General features: G+C 47.5%; 1 protein-coding gene across 7 annotated transcripts in view; it reads left to right on the forward strand.

Moving 5' to 3' along the window:
- The window catches only part of GRHL3 (grainyhead like transcription factor 3), a 40916-nt gene extending 17759 nt beyond the window's left edge, over positions 1-23157 (forward strand). For 2 of the 7 annotated variants that reach the window (XM_009561799.2, XM_054086377.1), the window contains exons 10-20: positions 484-595; positions 1340-1434; positions 3094-3252; positions 3824-3902; positions 4295-4428; positions 5311-5345; positions 6003-6091; positions 6236-6321; positions 7466-7530; positions 11801-19981; positions 20778-23157. In XM_009561799.2, coding sequence (XP_009560094.1) covers positions 484-595; positions 1340-1434; positions 3094-3252; positions 3824-3902; positions 4295-4428; positions 5311-5345; positions 6003-6091; positions 6236-6321; positions 7466-7530; positions 11801-11915 — 969 coding nt within the window. In that variant the 3' untranslated portion in view covers positions 11916-19981; positions 20778-23157. The remainder of the gene's footprint in view (positions 1-483; positions 596-1339; positions 1435-3093; positions 3253-3823; positions 3903-4294; positions 4429-5310; positions 5346-6002; positions 6092-6235; positions 6322-7465; positions 7531-11800; positions 19982-20777) is intronic. The other 5 variants (XM_054086375.1, XM_054086374.1, XM_054086372.1 and 2 more) reach the window with 5 other exon arrangements.
- The last annotated feature ends 286 nt before the right edge of the window (positions 23158-23443 follow it).

Here is a 23443-nt window from a genome sequence, read left to right on the forward strand (position 1 = left end):
AGACACCCCCGGAGCCTAAGCATCCCCCAGGATTGAATTCCCAGAACAAAAACCCTGGTCGTCCAGTCCTGGGAGGCACTCGGGGGCTACACTTTGCTCAAGATTTACAGGATTCCTTAAACTGAGAGTTGCTAGAAAAAGACATTTTAGGCTGTGCCAGCCTAATACTTCGTGCAGCACTGCTGATATTCCCCCAGCACAGGGTCCTTGTATGCCTTGGAGTCAGTGGAAACTCATGGGCAGTGCGAGTAGGGGGCATACAGGGCATCTCAGTTTTGCTCCTGTCCCTCTCACTGCCTGCGTGCATGACCACGTTCAAGTCCCTTCCCTTGCCTGCCTCAGTGTCCCCAGCAATAAAACATTAACAAAGATGCTAAGCTGCCCTTGGACAGTGCACGGATGCACTGGATGGAAAGAGCAATGCAGGCACCAAGCATTAGCCTGCCGTGTATACTAATATGGGATATCCTTGCTGTGTTACAGAGCGTTGTGATGATTGTTTTTGACAACGAAAAAATCCCGACAGAGCAGCTTAAGTTCTGGAAGCATTGGCACTCCCGCCAGCCCACGGCCAAGCAGAGAGTCATTGATGTCGGTATGAGCAGAGCTGTCTGATTGTAATGGCTGGGTGGGGTTGATAACTTCTAGCATCCTTTTACTGTATTTCTAGTACACAATAACACTGTTGAAGCTCCAGAACTTGGCTCAGGGGAAAGTTGGGGGGAGCAGGCTGATCTACTGGCTTCTGATCCTTTCTCGCTGAGTACTCTTGCAGGTTTAAGATGGTATTTGCCAGGTGTAGGGACTTGTGCTAGGAGCCCAAGATACATCAAAGAAGAGCCTAAGTCAGAGAGACAGAAACTGCTAAACTATTTTGGCTCTTACAGATGCAACATGTGGCCTCTTGGAGTCTAGGAATCTGAGCTAGAAAAGGTGTCAGTACTGCCTGTCCTTTTCCACTGCCACCACATAAGGCTTTACTGTGTGTCGTGTTGGGCTAGACAGAGGTTTTGTCTGTCCAGCCAGGCACCTCACTGAGCACCTTATGGCTCAGGGTGAGACACACGGTTGTTGAATTTAGAAGCAATCTACATTGACTCTGCATAACATCACTACTTATATAGCAGTCATCAGCCAATACCTTTGAGTCACTTCTGGCCTATCCCTTATATATACGCAGTAAGGTTTATCCAGTGGTATCAAGGATGGCCTCTAGTATATTACAAGGCTTCTTTTAGCATTGAAGTCAGTGAGAGGCAGTCTTCTGGGGAGTGGAAAGCCTAGGGAATGTAACCAGTTTTGCAGCCAGAGTGTAAACTGCTTCTCCGTTGCCTTTCAGCTGACTGTAAAGAAAACTTCAACACGGTGCAGAACATCGAGGAGTTAGCCTACAATGCACTGTCCTTCGTGTGGAACATCCATGAAGAAGCAAAGGTACAAACTGATTGTGGAAGGCACATAGGAAGCCTTGGTCCACAGCAAGGCCCAGGCACGCACCTCCCTCTTCTCAGCTGAAAGACAGGGAGAGTTTAAAATCTAAACGATTCCATTCCAGTGGCCCCAGGTAGTGTTTGTCTGTGAGGACAGCGAGGAAGGACACCATGTTTCTCTGTATGTTTAAGCATTGCCATTATCTAACACTCTGGGTACACCTGAGACAGGCTCAGAGATGTTTTTTTAGTGCTGGTGGATAACTCTGAAGAAAGCCTTTTGCAGTAGGCAGCCTAGATCAGAGCTCTGCTCACATGTACGTGATGTCTATTTGAATAAATCACAGCTTAGGGGACAAAGACCCTCCTATCAAGGCAGCATTTTGGTGCAGAAATGGCTGACCACCCTTCTGTAGCTTGTGAGATGTGGAAAGGAGCCAGGCGGGTTACAAGATCTCTTTTGACCTTAAAATCTGTAAAGCTTTTATCAATACCTTTCTAGCTCAGCTGTCTCTTTTGCATCTCTTGAGAGTCTCTCTTTAGAACTTTGTATCTAGTGTGGATTGAAAAGAGCGTATTAGAAAAAAAGTGACTAAGACAAAGAGAAAAGCATAAGTACCTCATCTCTCTGGAGCTGGTAGCTTGGGAAAACTCTGGTTTGCTTTGAGATCTCAATAAGCCCTTCTTTTAGCCCAAAGGCAACCTTGGTCTTTTACAATCCAAGAGGTTAACAAATGTCTTCAAGGCAAAGTTGTCAGAAATGGAAATATGTCAGGTATGTGGCAAGCCCTTGGGGGCACCTCGGCAAAACTGGATTTAACTCTTAGCAGAAACTCTGTCCCTACATTGGCCTCAGGCAGGTAAAGGTGAGACTTCAGAGAGCTGCGAGGGCTGGGAGCCGCGACAGGAGGGGTCAGGTATTTGCATCTGTAGCACCTGTTACTTCTCTTCATGCAATTAAACTTCACATGACAGTTAAGTGGTTTTCTTTTCTATATATAGGTACTGACTAGATCTGATGTTAGGTTTCAGGGCTGAAATCCTCAGACATAGCCCTGCTTAGGGTACTTTGAGATCTTCACCAGCTGCAAATCTGTCCTCAGAGTCCAGGGGAAATTTCAAGGTCACACAAATGAGTTGGTAATTTGGAGATACAATGTGGATTGTATCTGTGCTCATCTTTTCTTCAAATATTTCCACTGGAGGTAACTCTATCAGAGTAATAAAGGAGACCAGTGTGTGATAAGTATTTATTTAACTAGCAGTGATGATTTGTAAGTCCTGAAGCTGTAGTCTAGTGCTCCTTCCTTCCGCCGGGGCATTGCTGTCTGAGGGTCCGTTGTTCAAATGGAAGATCAGAAATACCAATGAGAACATCCCCAGGCAGACTTTGCATCTGGTCTGACGCTTACCTGAGCTGATGGGAGTGAATAGCCTGTTAATAAAGAGACATAGAGTTGCAGTAGGAGTGGAGGAGACTGTGGCCAGGAAAGACTGGTGATTGCGCTCGGCTGGGAAATGAACAGCCCACATGCTTGGCTGATGCTGGGAGGGTTGGAAGGATGTCTCAATACCTTTTGTTCTTGTCCACTGCTCTCATTGCTGTCTGCAAATCATGTTTTCAGTGCCAGCAAGCCATATGAATCTCTGCTTCTGTTTGCAGGTGTTTATTGGGGTGAATTGCCTGAGCACTGACTTCTCCTCCCAGAAGGGAGTGAAAGGTGTCCCGCTTAACCTCCAGATAGACACTTACGACTATGCCAATGGAACCAGCCAGCTGGTGCACCGTGCCGTCTGCCAGATCAAGATATTCTGCGATAAGGTATAAAACTGCTTTTCCTCCAGGTTGTCTGAGAGGGATATTGAACTGTTGGCCAGTGACTCCAGGAGGAAAACCAGAAAGGCGTGAGTTTAGAACAGCCTAGAGGTCAGGACTGAGGAATAGAGATGGTTAGCCCCCTCAGCTGAGGGAGGCGGGACAGCAGGGATGTCTCTGCACTGCTGAGGCCTTTGTAGTACAGTGTAACTAGAAAGTTTTCCCCATATCAGACCTACCTGGGATTGTCTCTAATAATAAACTCTATCTTTGACAAGTTTCTAAATAGTAGAAGAGATGAGAATATCTTTGGGTGTTCTTCCCCAGCCTTAGACGTCATGGAAAAATTCCTCAAAGCTATTTTATCCGGCATTTTTCATCTTTAGAAGCTGTTGGTTTTTAATTTGTAAGTATCAGAAAGTTCTGGGTGGCCTGTAGATGTTCTCTGAGATGAACATTTTTTTAATAAAGGCTGCCTTTACCTTAATGTGCTTACCTCCCAGAGATGGCCAGTAAACCCTGTCTTGCCAATGTTTGAACTCTCAATGTCCTAATTTTTGTCTTATCTTCACCACAGGGAGCAGAGAGGAAAATGCGGGATGATGAAAGGAAACAGTTCAGAAGGAAAGGAAAATGCCTGGACTCCAATAACAATGGTCAGTGATAGTGTTTGTTACCTGATCTGAAGCATGTTGAAATCCATGTGGGCTTGTCCATTAACTTCCGTGAGATCTGGGCCTGGTTATTTCCAAGCCTGATGAAAACAGCAGCGTTCAGAAATAGCTTGTCAGTGAGGTCCTATCCTGGTCTCCTACCAAGACTCTTTAAGATTTTTATTAATACTAGCCAACCTTCCTGAATTGTCTTGGGGTCTTGGCAGGGAGCCTTCCCTAGGCCGTGCAAGGCCTGAAGACCTGCTTCTCTGGGGTCCTGGCTTTTTTCTAGTACTTCTGTTGTGAGGCCTTGGGCAGGTGCCTTCCTCTCTCTGCCTGTAGTTGCCTTTTAAACTGCCATCTGAACTGAGATGAACTGGTCTTTCCATCTGTAGGTCTGAAAGGCTGTTTGCTGTCTGGCTTCAGAGGGAATGAAATCACGTTCCTGAGGCCAGAGACTGACCTCGAAACCCAGCCAGTCCTGTTTATCCCCAACGTCCATTTTTCAAACCTGCAGAGGTGTGGCACGGTAAGTCTCTTCAAGAAACAACCAACCTGTTGACCTAATCTATCACCCCCATCATTTTCAAACTGATCAGTCCCCCAGACATGACTTGTGTTACGTAAAGAAACAAAACCAAACCACAATTCTTATGTGGAAATGTGGTGAACTTGAAGATGTAGCGGTCGGGAATGGCCTAGATAGTCATGCAACAGTGATGGGCAAGATAACCTTTCCAGGTTCCTTCTAGACAGATATTCCTGTGGTTTACAGGTATCATCTGCAGCTTCCACAGAGGACTAGTATAGTAGCAAAAATATCAGCAGAAAATAAACTATAGAAAAATGCAACCATATCGGTCCTTGCATATGTGGGACATCTCTCACTTGTCCTCTACCCTTCTCTATCCCCTTGAGCACAGGGAAACCTAGACCCAGCATCCTTCAGAGCTTATCAGTGTTGCTTCAAGAAACAACTGTCTCAGTTTGTAAAAAAGGGGGAAAAACTGTGACAGTACTGTAGAATCCTGTTGCAGTGGCTGCTGTACCGATGCACCGGCATCAAAAACAGGGACTAAAAGAATCTGGTATACAACCGAAGAGCTCACTGAGGACCTCAGTCCTTGATCCCAAGCAAGTTATGAGATTTGATCTGCTTTTGGGTCTACCTAGATATGGGCTCAGGTCTCTTCTAGGCAGAAGAGGACAATCCAGATAGGATCTTTATATGAGATTTTGTTTAATGCAAGAAACACATACAGATGTTTGGGTTTAATTGCATAGGAAAAAATATGGACTGGGAGGAGGGAAATCATATTTAAAATGTACCCAGTTGCCTTCTCCCCAGTTTAACTGGCACACAATGATACTGTGCGAACTAAAAAAATTAATGTTTTCTTTCTATTTCAAGGTGCTCTCCCCTGCTGTTCCCAACTCTGCAAACAGGTAAGGATGAAGCAATTTGTATTTCCTGTCCATCAGCTGCTCTGTTTCTTTGGGCATGTCATGGTTGTTTGACATGCATAGGCAGTATATAGGTGCAAAACAACACAGCAAAATCACGTGTTAAACTTTGGCCTAGAATGGACTTAAGGGACGCAGAAATGCAGATACATTTCTTCTGCTTTTGGTGAGCCACTCCAGCATGGGTCTGGTCCATGAGTGTCCTGCTGTTCTTACAGAGACGACTTCTGAAAGAGAGATGATGATGGTCACAGAACTATCACTGAAGAGTTCTAGTAACCAGAGGCTGATACTGCTGTAAAATAAACTGGAGTGAAGTAGAAATCACACTTGTAATGTGTCTAGAGTAGGGAGAACCCATATTTACCCTAGGCTTGATCACTGTCCAGTGTCATGAAGGTGCAAGAGGCTTTTGTTTATGATGTAATGCCCAAACCGCTGCCCGCACTCACCGCTGTCCCTATATGCATTAGGCAAAAATCTGGTGGACACTCTGCTGCCATAATTACAGAATTGATATTTAATTGCTGAATGCTTGTTGGAGTAGTTGGTTGTTCAATCAAAAGTTGAATTGCTGGAATTGTTTTGTTTGCTGCTATTGTTCTGTCCTGTTGAGCACATTGTATTCCTTTTGTTTAGGCTGCCCTTGAAACGGAGCGGTGTCTCATTCGCAGATGAGTTTGACCCGATACCTCCAAAGCAAACCAAGGAAGAAGATCCTCAGAGAGGTAATTCTTCGGATGGAAACTCTTCTTGAATGTGGTGTCTCATTTGACCCAAGTAACCCTGGATCTTGAATTACATGAGGCCGTATCGCTCTGAGAACGTGCTGTAAAGAGCCATCATTCAGTGCTGTGCTTTATCTCTTTCAGTCTTGTTGTACGTGCGAAGGGAATCCGAGGAAGTGTTTGACGCTCTCATGTTGAAGACGCCAGATCTTCAGGGCCTCAGAACAGCTGTAGGTGTTATCCAAAAACTGTGGCACATGAACAAACTGCAGATAAAAGGATGCTGGTTCTTGGCATAGGGGACGCTGGATATGACTGCTTATATCTCATGTCTGCTTTCTTTTGAGAATGGAAATAGTGAGTAGCAGGTGAAGTCTGCACACAGCTCCTGGCGTGCTGCAGAGGGGAGGAGCACACCGTATGGCAAGATGTTTTGTTCAGAACATAAAATGAGTCTCCACTTGTGACAACGCAATCATACTTTCCATTTTAAAACACCCTTTCCATTCTCAAGGCTGTAGATGTGCAATCTGAAGCCAATTGTGGCCTCACACTGAAATTCCCTGTGTTGCGTTTGAGAAGCATACAGACATATTTCTGTGATGATTATCGGTAGCATCTCTGATAATCCACCTCGCTTTGAGGTTTGCTGGGAAGGAAACAAACAGTAAACCTCCCAGATTTGGGATGGATTTATGGCTGCACTTTACGCTCTGTTGGTTTTACAAACTTCTAAAAATTGAGAGTTTGGAAACTATCAGCACAGTGAATTCTTTGCCATCTTCTCCCTCCCCTCCTCTCTCACCACAGCAAGCAAAAAAACCTCTACAGTAAATACTTGTGAAAAAGCTCCAGGATTCCTCTCCCATCCTAAAACCATATGTGTAACTGTACTTGCCTGGGAGGGCTCTGCAGGAAAGCTTTGCTGTTCGGCTAAAACCTAAGCAAAAGCTGCAGTCAGACGCATCCACAGCAGACACAGTTAGGCACTTTCTGTAGTGTGTCTCACCTTTGGATGCATCAGCAAAGGAAGAGCTCAGCGCTTTCTCTGCCCAGCAGGTTGAAGCATCAGGCCCTAAACAGGCCAGGGAATGAGAGAAAGAAAGTGAAGATTGTTCCTCAAGGTTCCTGGCCTGACAGTAGCTGTCAGAAAGAGAACCAAAGCTGAGCTGCAGCTTGCCCATTTGCCCACTGCAAGACACAGATGTGTTATAATCGTCCCTGTCCAGATCATTACTTTGTCCCTTTCTTCTTGAGTAAAAGGGAGGAAGGTATCCTTTGCTGCTGAATAGACCTAGCTCAGGGTTATCTTTGACTTTTATCACAGGAATTTCATTTTACAATTACAAAGAATTGCCATGTTTTTTCTCACAGATTTCAGAAAAATATGGGCTTCCTGAAGAAAGCATTTATAAAGTCTACAAAAAATGCAAAAGAGGGTAAGCTAATCTCTCATCTGCTTTTATGCTGTTCCTCTAAAACCCCATTTTCCTTGGTACCTTGCCGTAGGCTGAAATAGAATTTAACAAGATAATAAAAGGTAAAGCCATGTGAGGTCTGTGCTATTTGGAGCATATAAAACTGAGATCTTTCTGGGCTTTAAAGATTTGGGATAATGCTTGTTTGTATTATATTTGTTTGGAGTGTAAAATCTCCCAAGGAAAGAAAGTTGGGTGAAGGAGGAATTGTTTAGGTAATTTAATGACTGATCCTTTGCGTCTCAGCCTGAAAGCCTGAGGTTATGGGGAACTTATCTTACTGCCATCAGAGAGTTATAAATGTTTGCTTCTCCAAACCAAAGTGTCCTGGCTCAGCAAGAGACCGTACCCGCTCAGTAAGAGCATGAGCAGTCCCGGGGGACAAAAGGAGACATCTGAAAGGGGATTGTCTGTTCCCAGCTTTGTCATCTGGTCCCCAGATCAAGGAGGTCAACAGGAAACTTCACAATCACTCGGGAGGTGATGGATCAAGCCCATCTGGGCACTGGTGGCTCTTATGCAGCCCCAGTACAGAAATGCAGGTCACGCTTGACACTTGCCAGACACTTGCATAGCTCTGCAGGGATGGCAGGTGAGATTTGCAGTAAATGTGAAATGGCTTCTCAAGTGATTTCAGCATGGTGTTTATTAGTGACGGATCCATGTGGATCTCTCCCATGGCTGAGAGGAAGTGGTGCTGATTTGCATGAGCTGGGGACAAGCTGCTGAGTCTTCCCTGGAAGGCACTGGTCTTGATGTGGAGCCAGGTGCTACTTTCTGGATTTTTTTCTGGACTGAAAACTCCATCTGGGTTGTCCCTTCTCTGGCAGTGAGTTCTGAGTCCAGCTGATGGAAAGGGAACGACTCATAAACTCCCAGGCTTATTTTCATAAAGCTAAATACAGAGCCCTTCTTGCAGACCGAGCGAGATACAATCAGGCTTTGCAAGCAGCAGATGAACTCATTGTTGTTGCTGGCCCTGGTCCAGAATTTGAGCATGGGGAGAGACAGGCAGAAAAGCAAGCCTGATGACAGGTCCCACATTATTCAGTCCTGCTGTTCTCACTGAGAAAGGGCTCTGCATAACAAAACAAGGGAATGGAAGCCTTGGGAGCTGAGGATTAGTCCAAAGCTCTGCTTCTGCATTTGCTGTCTGGTAACAGTGAGATGAGAAGGTCCTAAAGCTCGTTGCATGGGGTCTTCCAGCTCATTTAGTGTAACTATAACTTGATCCCCATGGGACTTAGCCTGTCTGCTTCAAGGCGAGCAGAGCTCGGAGGCAGCTGCAGGGTGGAAGTGGGGAGAGGTAGTGGTTACTCCTCCAGACTGTAATGTGGATGTCACTGAACTGGGAAGCTGTTACAACCCTCTCACCTCTAAATCCACAACTGAGCTACCTTTCCCCATTTAGGAGGGGTTTTAGATATGGTCCTAATTTTAAGATGATGGATAGGCCATAGTGAGGTGTCTGAATTTGTCAGGAGGCTCTTCTATCTGTTCCTGACCTTAGGGCCCTCAGTGCTGTCGGGTGCTGCTCATCCACTAGCCCCAGAAATGGAACTATTCTCCTCAAAGAAAAAGAGCAGCATTGGCAGCCTGAAGAGCGGTGTCATACCCCTTCAGTCAGAGTTTGATCTTGAAGCAGAACGGCTGCGAAGGACAAGGGTGGTCAATTTGTTAATACAGCTTTAGGACTGAGGCACATCTGAGGTCTGTAAGCTGTGGTGGTGGCTTGTAATGTGGCCATCACAGGTTATTAGACTGTCATCAGACAACAGCTCCTCTCTGGGAGCTTGGGCTGGAGCTTTCCGAACCAGCTGACTGTGAGCATCTGCCTGGCAAGAGAGATCCAAGTGCTGATGAGCTTACAAGTGGACCAGGAAATGGCATTGCTTCAGGGAAGAGGCCACCTAGACTTTGTTTTGCTTTGGTTTTGTTCACTTCTTGATCTGATAAGTAGCGAGTGTTTTTTAATAATGACCAGGAGGGGAAACAGGTGGATGTCCTTTCCATCTCTTCCCTAAAATGGAGGAGCCAAGTGGTATCTGCTGAAAAGAAATGGCAACACAAGGAAATTAGAAAAAAAATATGTTTGACACCTTGTTTAATGGAAGCTGGACATGACTGATGTCATCGGTTACTGCCAGTGTGGGGGACATACAAGATTTTCTACAATCTACTAGATGGCAGACACTGTTTCTTCCTCCCCCAGATTTAATTTTCTGAGTAATTTTATCCTATGGCTCCACCCTAAACAATCCTCTCCTAGTAATTACAGCTTAAGGGTCAGGTCTTCAGCTGGTGTAAACGAGTGCAGCTCAGCGGTACCATCTGGATTTACAGCAGTGAGGAGCTACCCTCAGCCATAGGCCACCGTAGCATGATGAGCTCATTCAGATGAACTCGGTCTCAGGGTGACTCAGGAGCAATAATAAAGGATTTCATATATTGGTGAGGTTTGGTCTAGAAAAGTAATACAGGGCTCAGATTCCTAATCAACACTCCCTTGAATCTTTTGTGGTTCAGAAATCAGATGGAAGCACAGTAGTGAGAGGCACAGGTGACTTCTCGGGCTTCCTGCATTAAGATAGGCCGAGATAATTGGAGCAGCTCTGTTGCAAGGGTTTTGGTGACAACCCACCCTATGGTATCCACGCTGTCTCTTCGGGCAGCTGTTGGAAGCCGGACTCCCTGGGATTCGGGGACTGAGGAGCTGAGCCCCATGCCCCCAGGCAGCCCCAGCACCACTCCTGTCCAGTGCCCAGGAGGTGAGATGCGGCCCTGAAGGTTGTGATTCATCAGAAAGACCCCCTGCACAGTGTCAGACCCTTTGTCTCAGCCTCCCTCTGTGTGGGGTTGGTTGGATCCCTTCCGTGACTGTGCCGTGACAGTATGAATAGCCTGTTGGTGAAGTGTTCTATGCAGTGCTGAAAGGCAGTACAGTGTTGAGCCCTGGAACAAAGCTGACACTGGAAATGACTGGACAGTTTGGGCACACTGGGCTGGAGCTGTGACAAGCCTGCCTGCAGGTGCTGTGATCAGACAGGCAGGAGCCAGTCACTGCAACCTGGTGTGGCTCCACTGACCGCCGAGGCATTCCCTGGAGGAACACCAGGCCCCATGCTTGTGCTTGTTAAAACTTAGATTTGTTAGATGCTCAGCCTTTTCTTATTTTTAATCTTGGCTTGTGGAGTATTGCACAATTAATGCCACTGCCCCATTAATGACTCCAGCCAGAACCTGGAGGGGATGTGCTTTCTGCAATGAAAGATAATTTGTTCTCTATGTTTCCTCCAAACAGTTACAAATTTCACATCTGATTTATGGGAACCCAGTGGGGTGATGCAAAGCTGCCCTGTTACTTCCATTACAATAAGGAGGGACTCTTGCCTGGCACAGAACCGCAGCTTCAGGTTTAAATCAGCTGTTGAAATGTTTCCATCTCCCCATGTCTCCCCGTAATTCATTCCAGGTCAGAGAAGCTGTGCGCTCTGCAGCAAGGTTGGAGGTGCGCCCTTGAGCACAAGGAGGGATTTGCCACCTGCTGGCCCAGCTGGCTGCCCACACTTGGCCTGCCTTGTGTGTGCTCCTTGCAGAATGGGCTCCCAGGCAATGCTCAGGGCACGTCTGCATGGGAGGTTGTTCTGGAACAGGAGAAAAGGGTGTCCTATTCCAAACCACTACCATCTTACTCTCAAAGCAGTTTCAGCTTGCTCAGAATAATGCACCCCTAAAAGCATCCAGACAAGAAGCATGGAGTGAGCAATTCTGCTCTGAATTCACACCCTGCTGTAATCCAGATTAATTTGCCTGTGTAGCAAGTGCTAGGCCTAGGCATGTCAAAGGTGGAATTGCAAAAAGCTCTGCAAGATGTTTCTTTGTGTTGTACCATGGCTTTTAATAAGAAGGGCTAAGCCCCTCCACATAGGTTCAGCGGACGCTGCAGTGCCTTCTTGTGCCTGGCCAGGGCTGTGACTCAAAGCAGCCTGGCGGCAGCCAACCCACCTGGCTTGCAGGCAGTAAGGAGCACAGCCACGATAATGCAACACTTACCAATAACAGGGCAACAAAGGCAATTTTTAATGGGGATTTTGTGTGGAGACATTTCAGAGTGTGTCACCCTGTGCCATGAGGCTTTGTCAGTGATTCTGTTCCCAGCTACCCCTGCTAAGCTGCTCTGCAAACCTTTTGATGTGCTGCATCTGAGCCAGCCGTTCTCCTTCTCCTGCAGGATCCTGGTGAACATGGACAACAATATCATCCAGCACTACAGCAACCACATGGCCTTCCTCTTGGACATGGTGGAAGCAGAAGACAAATTCCAGATTATCCTCAAGGAGTTATAAAGAGCCTCAGGCAGCACTTACTGGGACTCCTCTCAAAGCTAGCAAGTTTGACCCAACAGAACTCAGCCCAGTGCCTCAACTCGTTGCTTTTACTTGAATACTCTGCCTCTGGGAAGAGCCTCAGCCTCACACTGCTGGGCCAGAGACTGCTTCGAAGATCTGTTATCGATGTGAACATGGAACTCTTCTCTGTTGAGTTTATTATTATTATTATTATTTTTTATTTTATTTTATTCCCTTCCCTTCTGGCAATGGGCCTGACCACCTGTTTCATAGCTGGGAACGTGCAGCTACACAATATGGCTGTTGGAGCCTGGGTAGAGGCAGGGGCTGCCTTTGCTCGCTGTTTGCCTTGGCCCTTGACTGATCCAGCCCTGGGCATTGGCTTTCTCCCAAACCGTCAGTCATGCAGAACCTTCAAACCATTTCCATCAGGGCTGAGCCCAGCTCTGAGCTTCTCTCTGTCCACAGAGACTTTCACAGATGCATGTAAAACTTGCTGTTGAACGGACACTGCCTGATCCCATGCCCCCCACCTTGCCACATCTCTGATTGTAAATACCACGAAGGCCTCCATAGCCCTTGTTTATACATTTCTGATGTATGGTTCCTTTTATATTTTATATATGGATAAACCTGCATTGTTTTATATTTGACTCAGTACAGTGACACAGAGCATTTCAAACACAGACTGCTTCACATTTATCCGTGAACTCCTTTTGTAACTGTGTTGTTGATTTTGTTGTTTTGGATATTCTGTAGTAATAAAGGTTCAAAGGCAGAAAGCAAACTGTTTTCACCCAGCTCTGGAGGTTGGAGTTAAGAAGGGCCAGGCTGGAACTGGAGCAAGGAGGTGACCGGAGAGGCACAGAAAGGACTCAAGGCTGATTTAGCACCGCGTGCTGTTTGGCAGCACAAGGAATTTGTCCATTTGAATGATTTCCATGCAAAGGTGAGAGACAGCAAGCGCTGCCAATCTGCTCGCATCTTCAGCGACTGCTTCCACTGGTGCAGCAGAGCAGTGCATGGGCTCCTCCTGAACCTGCGCACGGAGCTTTCCCTTCCAGCAGAGCCGCTCTACTTCCTCTGGGAAGGGGGTTTGAAATGTTCAAAGGCATCAGGCTGCTGAATGCTGGATTACTCAAGTGTTATCATCACAATGAGGAGGCCTCTAAGATGAGGCTAAGATAAATTTGAAGGCTTATCAACATGTGAAGATCTCTCCAAGCACTCTAAGCTCCATCTTTGTGTCATAAACTTCAGCAAGATTTCTCTGATTTGTGTTAGTTCTGTAAGGCCGTGCCTGCAGTATTGCCATGGCAGAATTTCAGCGCCAGTTAAAAACGGGCACACCAGGAATCCTCCAATGCTTAACTTTGATGGCTGTGAATCCTACAGATCCCCTCCTCACTCTGATGTATCAGGCAGATACAGGGGCTCTGGGAGCAGTCTGCCACAGGATTCCATGTGCAAGGCACCCTACCTGCACTGCCTCTGCAGGGTTCATCACAGGGAGGGGAAACTCATCTTGCCTGACTGCATGGACAAGTGCCAGCTGCTCAGGTAAGACGAGAGGTTTCTTGTTGCCTGTGGGAGAGAGAGCACCCAGCCCTCTTAGAGACAAAGGGTTCGGTGGTTCAGGGGAAGCACTTTGTCCTCCATGCCCTTGGAGAGGCCTGAACACAAGGAATCGGTAGGAACTGCTCATGGAGAAGGCTGGGAGTGCCCCAATGGCTTGTGCTACGTTTCTGTATGGAGCCAGTGCTCTCTGCCATGAGCTGTCATTGCTGTAGCGGTGACTGGGGCTTTGGAGACACCGCTGGCAGTAGAGGCAGCTGCTTGCAGTACGGATTTGGGAGGACTGCAGACAGCTGGGGCAGGGGGTGGGGGGATTCTGTGCACACATTGTCATGAGCTCTTGGTGACCTTTCATCCCTCAGTTGCTCTAAAAGTCTGATTTGTTTTTGTAACTTCTTACCAGTGCAAATGCAGCACTACCTGTCTGATGCTTTTCTTGGTTACAATTCTAACCCATTGATTCTAGTAGCATTACTCCTGGTTTACAATAGCAAAAGTTCTATCGGTGGTTGCTTCAGGTTCCCAGCAGAACAGATGAGGTTTGCTGCATTTTACAGTGCGTCCCTTTCATACCGGCTACAAACCTGTCCTAAGTTTTGTAGGGTGAGAACTGCCCTAGCTGGAGCTGTGTGTGTCTGCACTGTGCAAATGACTCCACCCCCTGCGTTCTGTTCACGGGATAGAGGTAGAGAACCAGGTGCTTTTTCTGCTCAGGTTCTGGGTAACCCTTACTTTGTCAGGTTTTAAATCACTGTAACTCTGCTGTGCACAGAGAAATGCCAGTTGATTCACCCCAGTGTAAGAGCAGACACTGTTGCCGCCCCCTGCCACTCCTGCTGAGGGTGGGTGTTTTGCTGACTGGCTCAGTATCGCTCATCACTTCTAGCAAAGGTGAGTTGCTGTAGAGGTTGTGTAAAGCAGAGCTCCCAAATATGTGAAAGCATTCTTGACTCTTTGCCCGGAGCCCATCAGTTCCTTTTGAAGATTAAGATACGAGTGATGTAGGAGATTCACCTCTGAGCGAACAAAGGTCGTGTGAAAGTATGAACTTACTTGTGTTTTGCAAAGGGTTCACAGTGACAAATGGGAGCAACTTCCTCTGGAGCGGGATCCACTCTGGGCAGTTGACAGCTGGTTTGTGCTGACTCAAGTCAGAAACGTTGAAGTCCACTGGCTTGTAAAAGGTACCTGGCAAAGGGCAAAGGGCATTGGGGCACATGCACCCTGCACTGTGGAGTTGTGATGCATACTCTGCACAGGCACCGGTTGCTTCTGCTGTGTCAAGGCCAGATGCTGTGCAGCAAACCCAGAGTCCATCACTGCATGAGCAAGTGGCAGAGACGCAGGCTTTGCCTGCACTGCCCTTCTCGTACATTTCTGCCCTGCTAAGAAAGGACTCCCCCCTCAGGTAATATCCCCCACAGGCATGGTCAGTCTCCATGCTCAGCACCTGCTTTCTCTTTGGTTTATCAGATGAAAGCACCAGGAAAAGTCTTTTCGCAGCTCCCATTATCTGCAGTAATTATTCAACTTCTACAAAACTGGAAGCTTTCAATCACCTTTAGCTAATGATCCCCTTCCAATATACAGTACCAAGTGCTGGTAATTAGCTGCAGAGCTGTCAGCCAGCCAACTGTGGTAGGCCAAGGACAGGACTGCTTACTGTGTGTTAGCATCTGCTTTGAGGAGTTGGACTGAAGTCCTGTTTGAGGAACCCTGCTCTGGTGTCTGGGTTCTGCTGCATACAGCGCTGGAAGCCACTTCCTACCATACCAGTAGATGCAGGAACACTCCCGAGTGCTATGGGCAAATAATTGCCTGCAATGACAGAGATGCATAAAAAAGAGAAACACAGCAGTATGTGAGCACAGTTGTGCGAGAGGTCTGGTATCCCTGGTGCTGGGTAGAGGGCTCTGCTGTTCACTTCTACAAATAATAGCTAGTTTCTGTGTCTTTATTCATGCTTATTCATTCCTTGCATCACCAATAGAGTAGCTGAGGATCTCGGTGAGTGGTGTGGTTCTCCATCGCTGTAAGGGAAAAAAACAGCATCCCGTGTTATGTTAGGACACCCGCACGTCATTTTTTTCACCTGTCCCGGGGAACTCTTCCTGTGATCTGCTCCTCGTCTGTTGTCCTGTGTACGAGACAAACACAGTACTTGAGCAGTCGTTCTTCAGAGACTCTTTGTAAACTACAAAGTTGTATGGCCCAGGCCCAGGAACGGCTAGAGCAGAGACAGTCAAGCCGCATTTCTGTCTGTCATGAGGAAAAGAGATTTGAGGAACTTGTCCCACACTGGCCAGTTTTTATGTCTGGAAATAAAAGCTGTGGTTTCTGTTAACTGCTTGGGGAGCTGGATGCTTTATCTTCCTAAGCCAAAATCTTTGGGAGGTGATCTGGGGAAAAAAGTCCAATTGCAATGCCATGGACAGCCTGCTTTGTTTACCGTAAAATACAAAGGCTTGCCCATGGTCCAACCTCTGTGGCAATCTGGCTGCCCAGCTACTCCACAGAAAGATAGTGCTGAAACCAAGACAGTGACTCCAGATGGGAGTTTCTCCTGCTCTCGCCCACTGACTGAAATGGGAGAGGGAGCAGGTGCTAACCCCAGTAGTTGGGTGTGGAGCGGTTTTGTGCTTTCTGATAGTACAGAATTGGTGATCTTGTCTCATCACATTTAATTTGCCCTTTTTTCCTAGCTCCCTTTCCTTATCAAATGCCACTTGGTGTTGCTTCTCTTCCAGCCTACCAGATGAGAGATGTAGTAAAGATACACCTCCTGGGTAAGTAGAGCCATGGGCTTTCTCATGTTCTCATTCATTTCCATGGTCAGGAATTTATTGTTGATCTTAATCTTAGGCCAGGCAATGTCACTGCATGGTAACAATAAACTTACTTGAACAATCTGCAGATTTATTTGTCTTCTCATAAGGATACCAAGGGGGAGGAGGGCTTAGGAGAAGGGAGTTTCCTTTCCTGCCTTTCAATCTTTTTGACAGAAGCAGTAGGAGGGAATACATGGGAATGGCAGTTCTGGCTTGAAGGAAGTGCTCGAGATCTTTACGAGCCTCTTTCCAGCTTTAATTCCCAGCCTTAGCAGAGGCTGAGGAAATGCCCATGTTTTACCCATTGGCTACAACTTGTAGGCCCTACAGGCCCTCACACTCCAGGTCTCAAACCTCACTAGGCAGTGGGCCAGGAGAAGACTTTTGCAGCTAGAGTACCGTGGAGCTTGGCACATTATGCACTAATGTGGCTTCTCTGGAAGCCTCTAGCATTTATACTTTGTTCCAGTGATTCTTTATGATGACTCAAAACTGTCAGGATGATTTCCAGATGGTTGTCTCAGCAAAGGCTCAAAGGGACCTACCCAGAGCTCCCTTGAGACTCACTAGTGTCCTGACACCTGCCTAAATCAAACATACCTTAAGAAGCTCTGAGTTACCTGTATTTGTGTGTGATGGTGCTCTGCACCCTGGAGGATCAGAATCAAAACCACCAGCAATGTCTTTCCTCCCATCTCAAGGCTCACATACACGGAGAAGGCCATTTTCCAAAAATTTTCCAGATTTAATCGTCTAATGGTTTTGAACACTGTCAGGCCAGAAACGTTGTTGCTTTGCTTGTAGAAATCCATAGAAGTATGTTTCAAAAAAAAAAGCAAAAGGGTTTGTGGATGCCTTTAAATTGACTTATGTGTGGTTAATTACCAACAAAGGAAAACCCACGTTTAAAATCCAGTTGTCACCATTGTGAACAATTCTAATGACACAGAGGTAGACAGTATCAAGGCCAAAATCTGTGTGCGCTTACCAATTGTAGATAGGTCTCTTTGTGATTGCCAAGCATGTAAAGGTTACAATTCTACAGACACTGATGACTTGAAACTCTTGCAGAAAATGTGGCCTTGTGTGTTTAACTGCTGTCTCCAGACCTCCAATGTCAGCTCTAAGCATCAGATTTTGTTCAAGTCACCAACTGAGCACAGAATTTAAGGTGGTGCTGCCGAGACACTAACGGGGCATCTGCATGGTAGCCCCTGGATAGCACTACAGAGAAAAGGAGGCGAATCTGTGGCTGTCACTTCTGGGACTGCAGGGTGGGCTGATGGCTTTGACGTAAGATGACTTGAAGTATCTGTATTTCTGTTCATTCACACCTGCAGGTAACTGCTGGAGTGGTGGTGTCCTCCTACAGCTTGCACCAAGCTTGTGAGGAGCATCACACAAAACTTTTAGAATTATTCTCCTTACAGAGTCAAAAAAACTACGGTGCCAAAGGTTATGTGATTTATCCAAAACCACAGAATGGATCACTGGTGAAATGGGACAAAGAAAAGATTCTTCAGATTCCTAGAATGAAGCCTAGCCTCTTGGAACACATTACAGGATTTAAAGCTTTTTATTGTTGGCTGCTGAAATTGATTTTATGTAATTGGGGATTAGGTAGAGAAAACGTCTAACGGTCGAGGCTAATTCAGTTATGGAAGTGGAAGAGTCCATTTCAAGCACAAAAATGGGGAGGCAACAAGAAGACATCTGCGTAAAAGATCCAAACCTGAAAAAAAGACTGACACTTTCCCCTGTTTCTGTTCCCCGCCCCCATATTTCCTGTATTAAGCTGGTGAAATGACTACAACAGTCGTGATGTTTAACTGTCTGTTTAATATAGAGTTTGGTCCCAGAGCTTTGACAGCTTGGGACACTGTTTTCTGATTTCTCACTCATTTTTTCTTCAAATCTTTGTCAACTTTCAGCTGTCATTCTCTCAAAAGCAGATCCCCTAGTTACTAGACAGTAGTTCCTTTTCACCCGAGAGCCACGGCCACGTACAGACTGCAGGATCCGGCCTCCTTTTTCTTCTCAGATGTCTCTCTGACTATAGTCATAAATTATCAGACACTGCCATCTCTTAAATAAATAGCTTCCTGTTCTGCTTCTTGTAGGTTAGATACTATCTCCTGCAGTAAATCATGAGTCAGTGATTAATTCAAGAAGGTTGTCCCCAGAAGCAAATTCTTAAAATGTTAAAAATAATATGATGCGAATCCATTATTGTATAATATAGAAAATAATTATGTCCTGCAAACTAGTTTAATCAACTCAGAACATGCTGGGGCAGATAGTCAGAGCGAGTCATTATAAGAAAGTTCAGTCTTAGCGTACAGGTTCATAGAATCATAGAATAGCTGGGATTGGGAGGGACCTTAAAGATCATCCAGTTCCACCCCCTGTCAAGGACAGGGACACCTCCCACTGGATCAGGGGCTCCAAGCCCCATCCAACCTGGCCTTGAACCCCTGCAGGGATGGGGCAGCCAACAGTGCTCTGGGCAACTTGTTCCAGGGCCTCACCCTGCTCATAGTGAAGAGATTCCTCTTAATATCCAGTGTAAATCTGCCCCTCTCCAGTTTATACCCGTTCCCCTTCGCCGTATCACCACAAACCTTTATAAACAGTCCCATGGGGCTCTAGAGGGGTCCTGTGGGTCTCTGACAGAGTCCCACAGGTCCAAGAGCGGTCCTAGAAGGCCCTAAAGGGGTTCCAGGTGGCTCTCCAGGGGCCTTAGGGGTCCTAGAAGGCCTCTATGGGGCTCTAGAGGAGTACTGAGGGGGTCCAGATAGATCCAGGGGCCTTCAGAAGGGTCCTGGGGGTCTCGATATATAGAGGTCCAGAGGACCCAAGAGGGGTACTGTGGGTCTTGAAAACATCTTGGAAGTCCAAGAGGGGTCTGGCAAAGAGCCACCACCATCTCCATGTTGCAGCTTGGCTGAACTGCTCCTTCTTCTCGAGCCCCAGGCAGTCCTGCCTGCCTTCCCCGCATGATGATCTGACCGCTGAGGGACCTTGGCTGTATGTCTCGAGTGGGAGTCTTGGTGCCAGAGGGTCCTGTCTGTGCCCCAAGGGTGGGAGTCTGGGTGCTGCGGCACCCCGGTTGTGTTCCTGGGGTGCGGCACCGGCAGCAGAAACCCCCTCTGATCTGAGAGAGCACCCTCCCGCTCCTCAGCTGTCCCTTTGGCCCCAGCGCCGAGCTCGCCCTCGGCCATGGGGCGAGACAGGCAGCGAACTCTTCCATTGGCTGAGCCGCGTGTCGTTCCTGCTACGACAGCCAATGAGCGATGGCAAAGCACCAAAGGGCGGGCCCTAAAGCGAGCACATCCATTGGCTCTGCCACATGTCGCTCATACATAAAGCCAATCAGTGCCCGGAGAGCACTAACGGGCGGGTCCTAGAGCCAGCACTACCATTGGCTAAGCTGAACGTTGCTCAGACTGCGACTGCCAATAAAAGTCGGTAAGCACTTAGAGGCGGGTCCAGAAATGGGTACTCCCATTGGTGAAGCCGCGTATCGGTCAGAGGGCGGTAGCCAATTAGCGCCGGCAGAGCGCTGAAGGGCGGGACCTGAACGGAGCGCTCCCATCGGCTGCCATCCCTGTGAAGGAACTGGGCGAGGGCTCAGTGCTGCCGTGCCGCGGCCTCAGAACGGTACTGCAGCCTGAGGGGGCGCAAAGGGCCGGGCGAGCCGGGAGGGGCGGGGAGCGGGGGGGGGGGGGGGTGGCACATTTCAAAGATCGGTTCGGATCCGCTCGGCTTCTCTCGGCTCCGCCTAGCACCGTTCGGCACGGCTCTTCGCTGCCCTTCCACCCGCCGCCGGCTGCGGCCAGCGGGATGCAGGCTGGGGCCCGGAGAGGGACAGCGCCCCGCGTCCCCCCCAGTCCCCCGCGAAGCTTCCCTGTTCTGCTCGGGGTGCCCGCGTCCACTGTGGCCCTCACGTCTTCCTGCTTCCCCTGACAGACTCGTGAGCCCCGGCGAAGGTCGGCTCCGCTCAGCTTGGCTCCGCTCAGTGCCGGCAGACTGCCAATGGGAAGGGCCCTGCGGAGAGCGCTTCCATTGGCTCAGCGCGGCAGCCAATCAGCGCTGAGGGGGCGGGACCAGGAGGGTGCTGCTCCAAGCGCCGCCACGCTTTATGGAACGCATGCGCAGTAACGCTCCACGGGCGCCGCCATGCTGTACGGAACGCATGCGCAATAACGCAACATAGCCGCCGCCATGCTGTACGGAACGCATGCGCAATATCTCCATCTAGGCGCCGCCATGCTGTACGGAACGCATGCGTAGTGACGCCACACTGGCGCCGCCATGCTGTACGGAACGCATGCGCACTGGCTCCTTCCGGGCTTCTCCGTTTCGGTTGCGCTCAGGGCCGGGCGAGCCGGGAGGGGCGGGGAGTGGGTGGGCGGCTCTTCACAGCCTTTCTTCTTATGTCTGCTTTTATGTTTAGATTCTCTTGTGACAGCTTTATCGGACTTGAGTTCTATCTTCATGACTCGCATAAGACGTGGCTGTATGTGATGGGAGGACTGCTGGGAAAATGGCAAGAGGAGGATCAACAGGAAACAGTGGAAGCCGCCCTTTGAAGTTTGTTGCTTGTTTGGCTGCTGAGAAAGAGGAGTCTCTGAATTTGCTACTGCCTGAGACAGATCGAAGAAGTTTAATAAAAGTTCAGTTCTACCTAAATGGTGGGTGGGAATACGCTTATGTAAAGAACATGGGATGTAACTGTTACCGATATGCTTCAAAGCACTGTATCTCAGCGGCTGGAACATGGGAGGAATCTTTAAATCTGTACAGGTTTTAAACAAGGATAATTGACATACAGTGGCTCAATAACATAGATAATTTTATATTTAAATCAAGCCTGTCTGCCATACATTGACCTTCCAGTAAACCACCACCATTTTATATTTAGAAGTAATTTCCTATTACCCGTCCTAAGTGGGATGGTGGTTTTGCTATTAAAAGGGTGGGTCTTGTTCAAAAACCTCTGAAGGTACTTGTTGGGTTGGTTAAGCCTGTGGTCAGCAATTAGGTACAGGTGAAGAGTTTGCCCTTTAAAAGGCCTCTTGATTGAGAGCTGAGTCTTACCTGTTGCCACAGCATGGAGTGAAATAAGGGGCCACAGAAGCCTTCCTTTCTTTGCTGGATTTGGAAGAGTTGTGTGCTTTTCTTCATGGTGCATTTGAGCCTTCTGGCATTGTTCTGTGAGTTTCAGGTAATGATTTTGGTTGTGGGTTTGCTTATTTTAGTCTTAGAGTAAAATTGGTTTGGAATGTGGCAACTTCAGAGAAATGCTACCACAAACATTTGTGGTCAATGATGTCTTTCTTTGTTCTTGTTTTATTATTAGAGTTAAGGATACATTGAGGTACAAAGGATTTAGGCTCAGCCTAAATGAGATTTCAAGTGAAGTTTTAGCAATAGCTGTTATTGGTTTTCCCAGAGCTGGTTTGTTTGATTTGGCTTTTGTGTCATAAGCAGTTGAAAATTACGTTTGCCCATAATTTTTTTATGAAATACCCAAGGAAACTGTTAGCTTGCCTAAGTTGCTAGGAATTTTTTTTTAATCTACATCAGCACCTGTGGATTCCAGGGAGGTAAATATGAGAGCAGTTTTAAAAACACTTCCTAGGGAGGACTCAGTCAACTATTCACCAGTGAGGCTGTGACAACTGTGCCAGACAAGTTAGAAATGGTAACGAATAATGGAATTACAGGATATGGATGAGTGTGGTGTTTGTATGGGGAAATCCTACTGCACGCATATGTCATTTTTTTTTGAGGGAAACTGCAACCATGTAAATTAGGATGATTTGGTTGATGCTGCGTGATCTACTGTTTTCTCAAGAGCAGGAAGAAAAAGCTGTTCCTATACGCTAGCTAAAACTATGTATGGTAGGTGGTATTCAGTTCTGTGGACTTATTGAATGAGAGTATTGGGGAGGCGGTGGGACCCGTTTAAGGCATTCCGGGACCCCTTGAGAGACCCCGGGACCCCTCTAAGGCCTTCCAGGACCCCTCTAGTGCCCACTGGGACACCTTTAGTGTCTTCTAGGACCCATCTAAGACCCCCGGGACCCCGCTAGAGCCCCATGCTACCCATTTAAGGCTTTCCAGGACCCCAGTAGCCCCACTGGGATGACCTTAAGGCCTTCCAGGACCCCTCTAGGACCCCAAGGACCCCTCTAGAGCCCAGGACCTCTTTAGTGCCTTCTAGAACCCATCTAAGTCCCTCTGGACCCCTCTAGAGGTTCATGGGACCGCTTTAAGGCCTTCCAGGACCCCTCTGGAGTGGTTTGGGACCACTTTAAACTCTTCCAGGACCCCTCTAAGATCACCAGGACCTGTCTAGAGCCCCAGGGGACTCCTTTAAAGCCTTCCAGGACTCCTCTAGAGTAGCCTCGATGACTTGAATTCTTTCTGGGGCCCCTCAAAGACACCCAGCACTCCTCTAGAGCCCCTTAGAAGCCTTCTAGGACCACCAGGGCCCCTTTAGGAGCCCCGCCTATGACAATCACTAGAAAGGAACATGCTAAAGTATCAATGTTTAGACACAAAGGCTTATAGTCAGTTCTTAGATACAAAGCCTTAGTATAAGGCTTCAAGGTTGTGATGTTTTCTGAGACCTTTGCTGTCTCATAAGAATGAGGAGGCTGGCTTGATAAAGTCAGAACCAGGCATGGGAACCGGATGCATAGTTTAACAATGTGACTTTATGATTAGAATATGTTGTAAGTATTCTGATTCCATGGAAACATGCACTCTGATTATCTGTATAAATAAACCCTCAGATGTTACAATAAATGAGCAATGATTCATACCTCTATGAGTACTCATTCATTGACTCCGGGGCTCCCCTCCCCCAACAAGTGGCACCCAAACAGGGACCATACAAAGGCCAGGGTGAATCTTCGATGCCGAACCCTAGCGAAAAGTGGAAAGGGTGAAAAGTGGGACCCTAGCGAAAAGCGTGAATCTTCAATGCCGAACCCTAATGAAAAGCAGGACCCTAGTGAAAAGCGGAAAGGGTGAAAAGCGGGACCCTAGCAAAAAGTGGAAAGGGTGAAAAGCAGAACCCTAGTGAAAAGCAGAAAGGGTGAATCTTCAGTG

The sequence above is a fragment of the Cuculus canorus genome, chromosome 22 (assembly GCF_017976375.1).
Source record: "Cuculus canorus isolate bCucCan1 chromosome 22, bCucCan1.pri, whole genome shotgun sequence".
NCBI classification, from domain to species: Eukaryota; Metazoa; Chordata; class Aves; order Cuculiformes; family Cuculidae; genus Cuculus; species Cuculus canorus.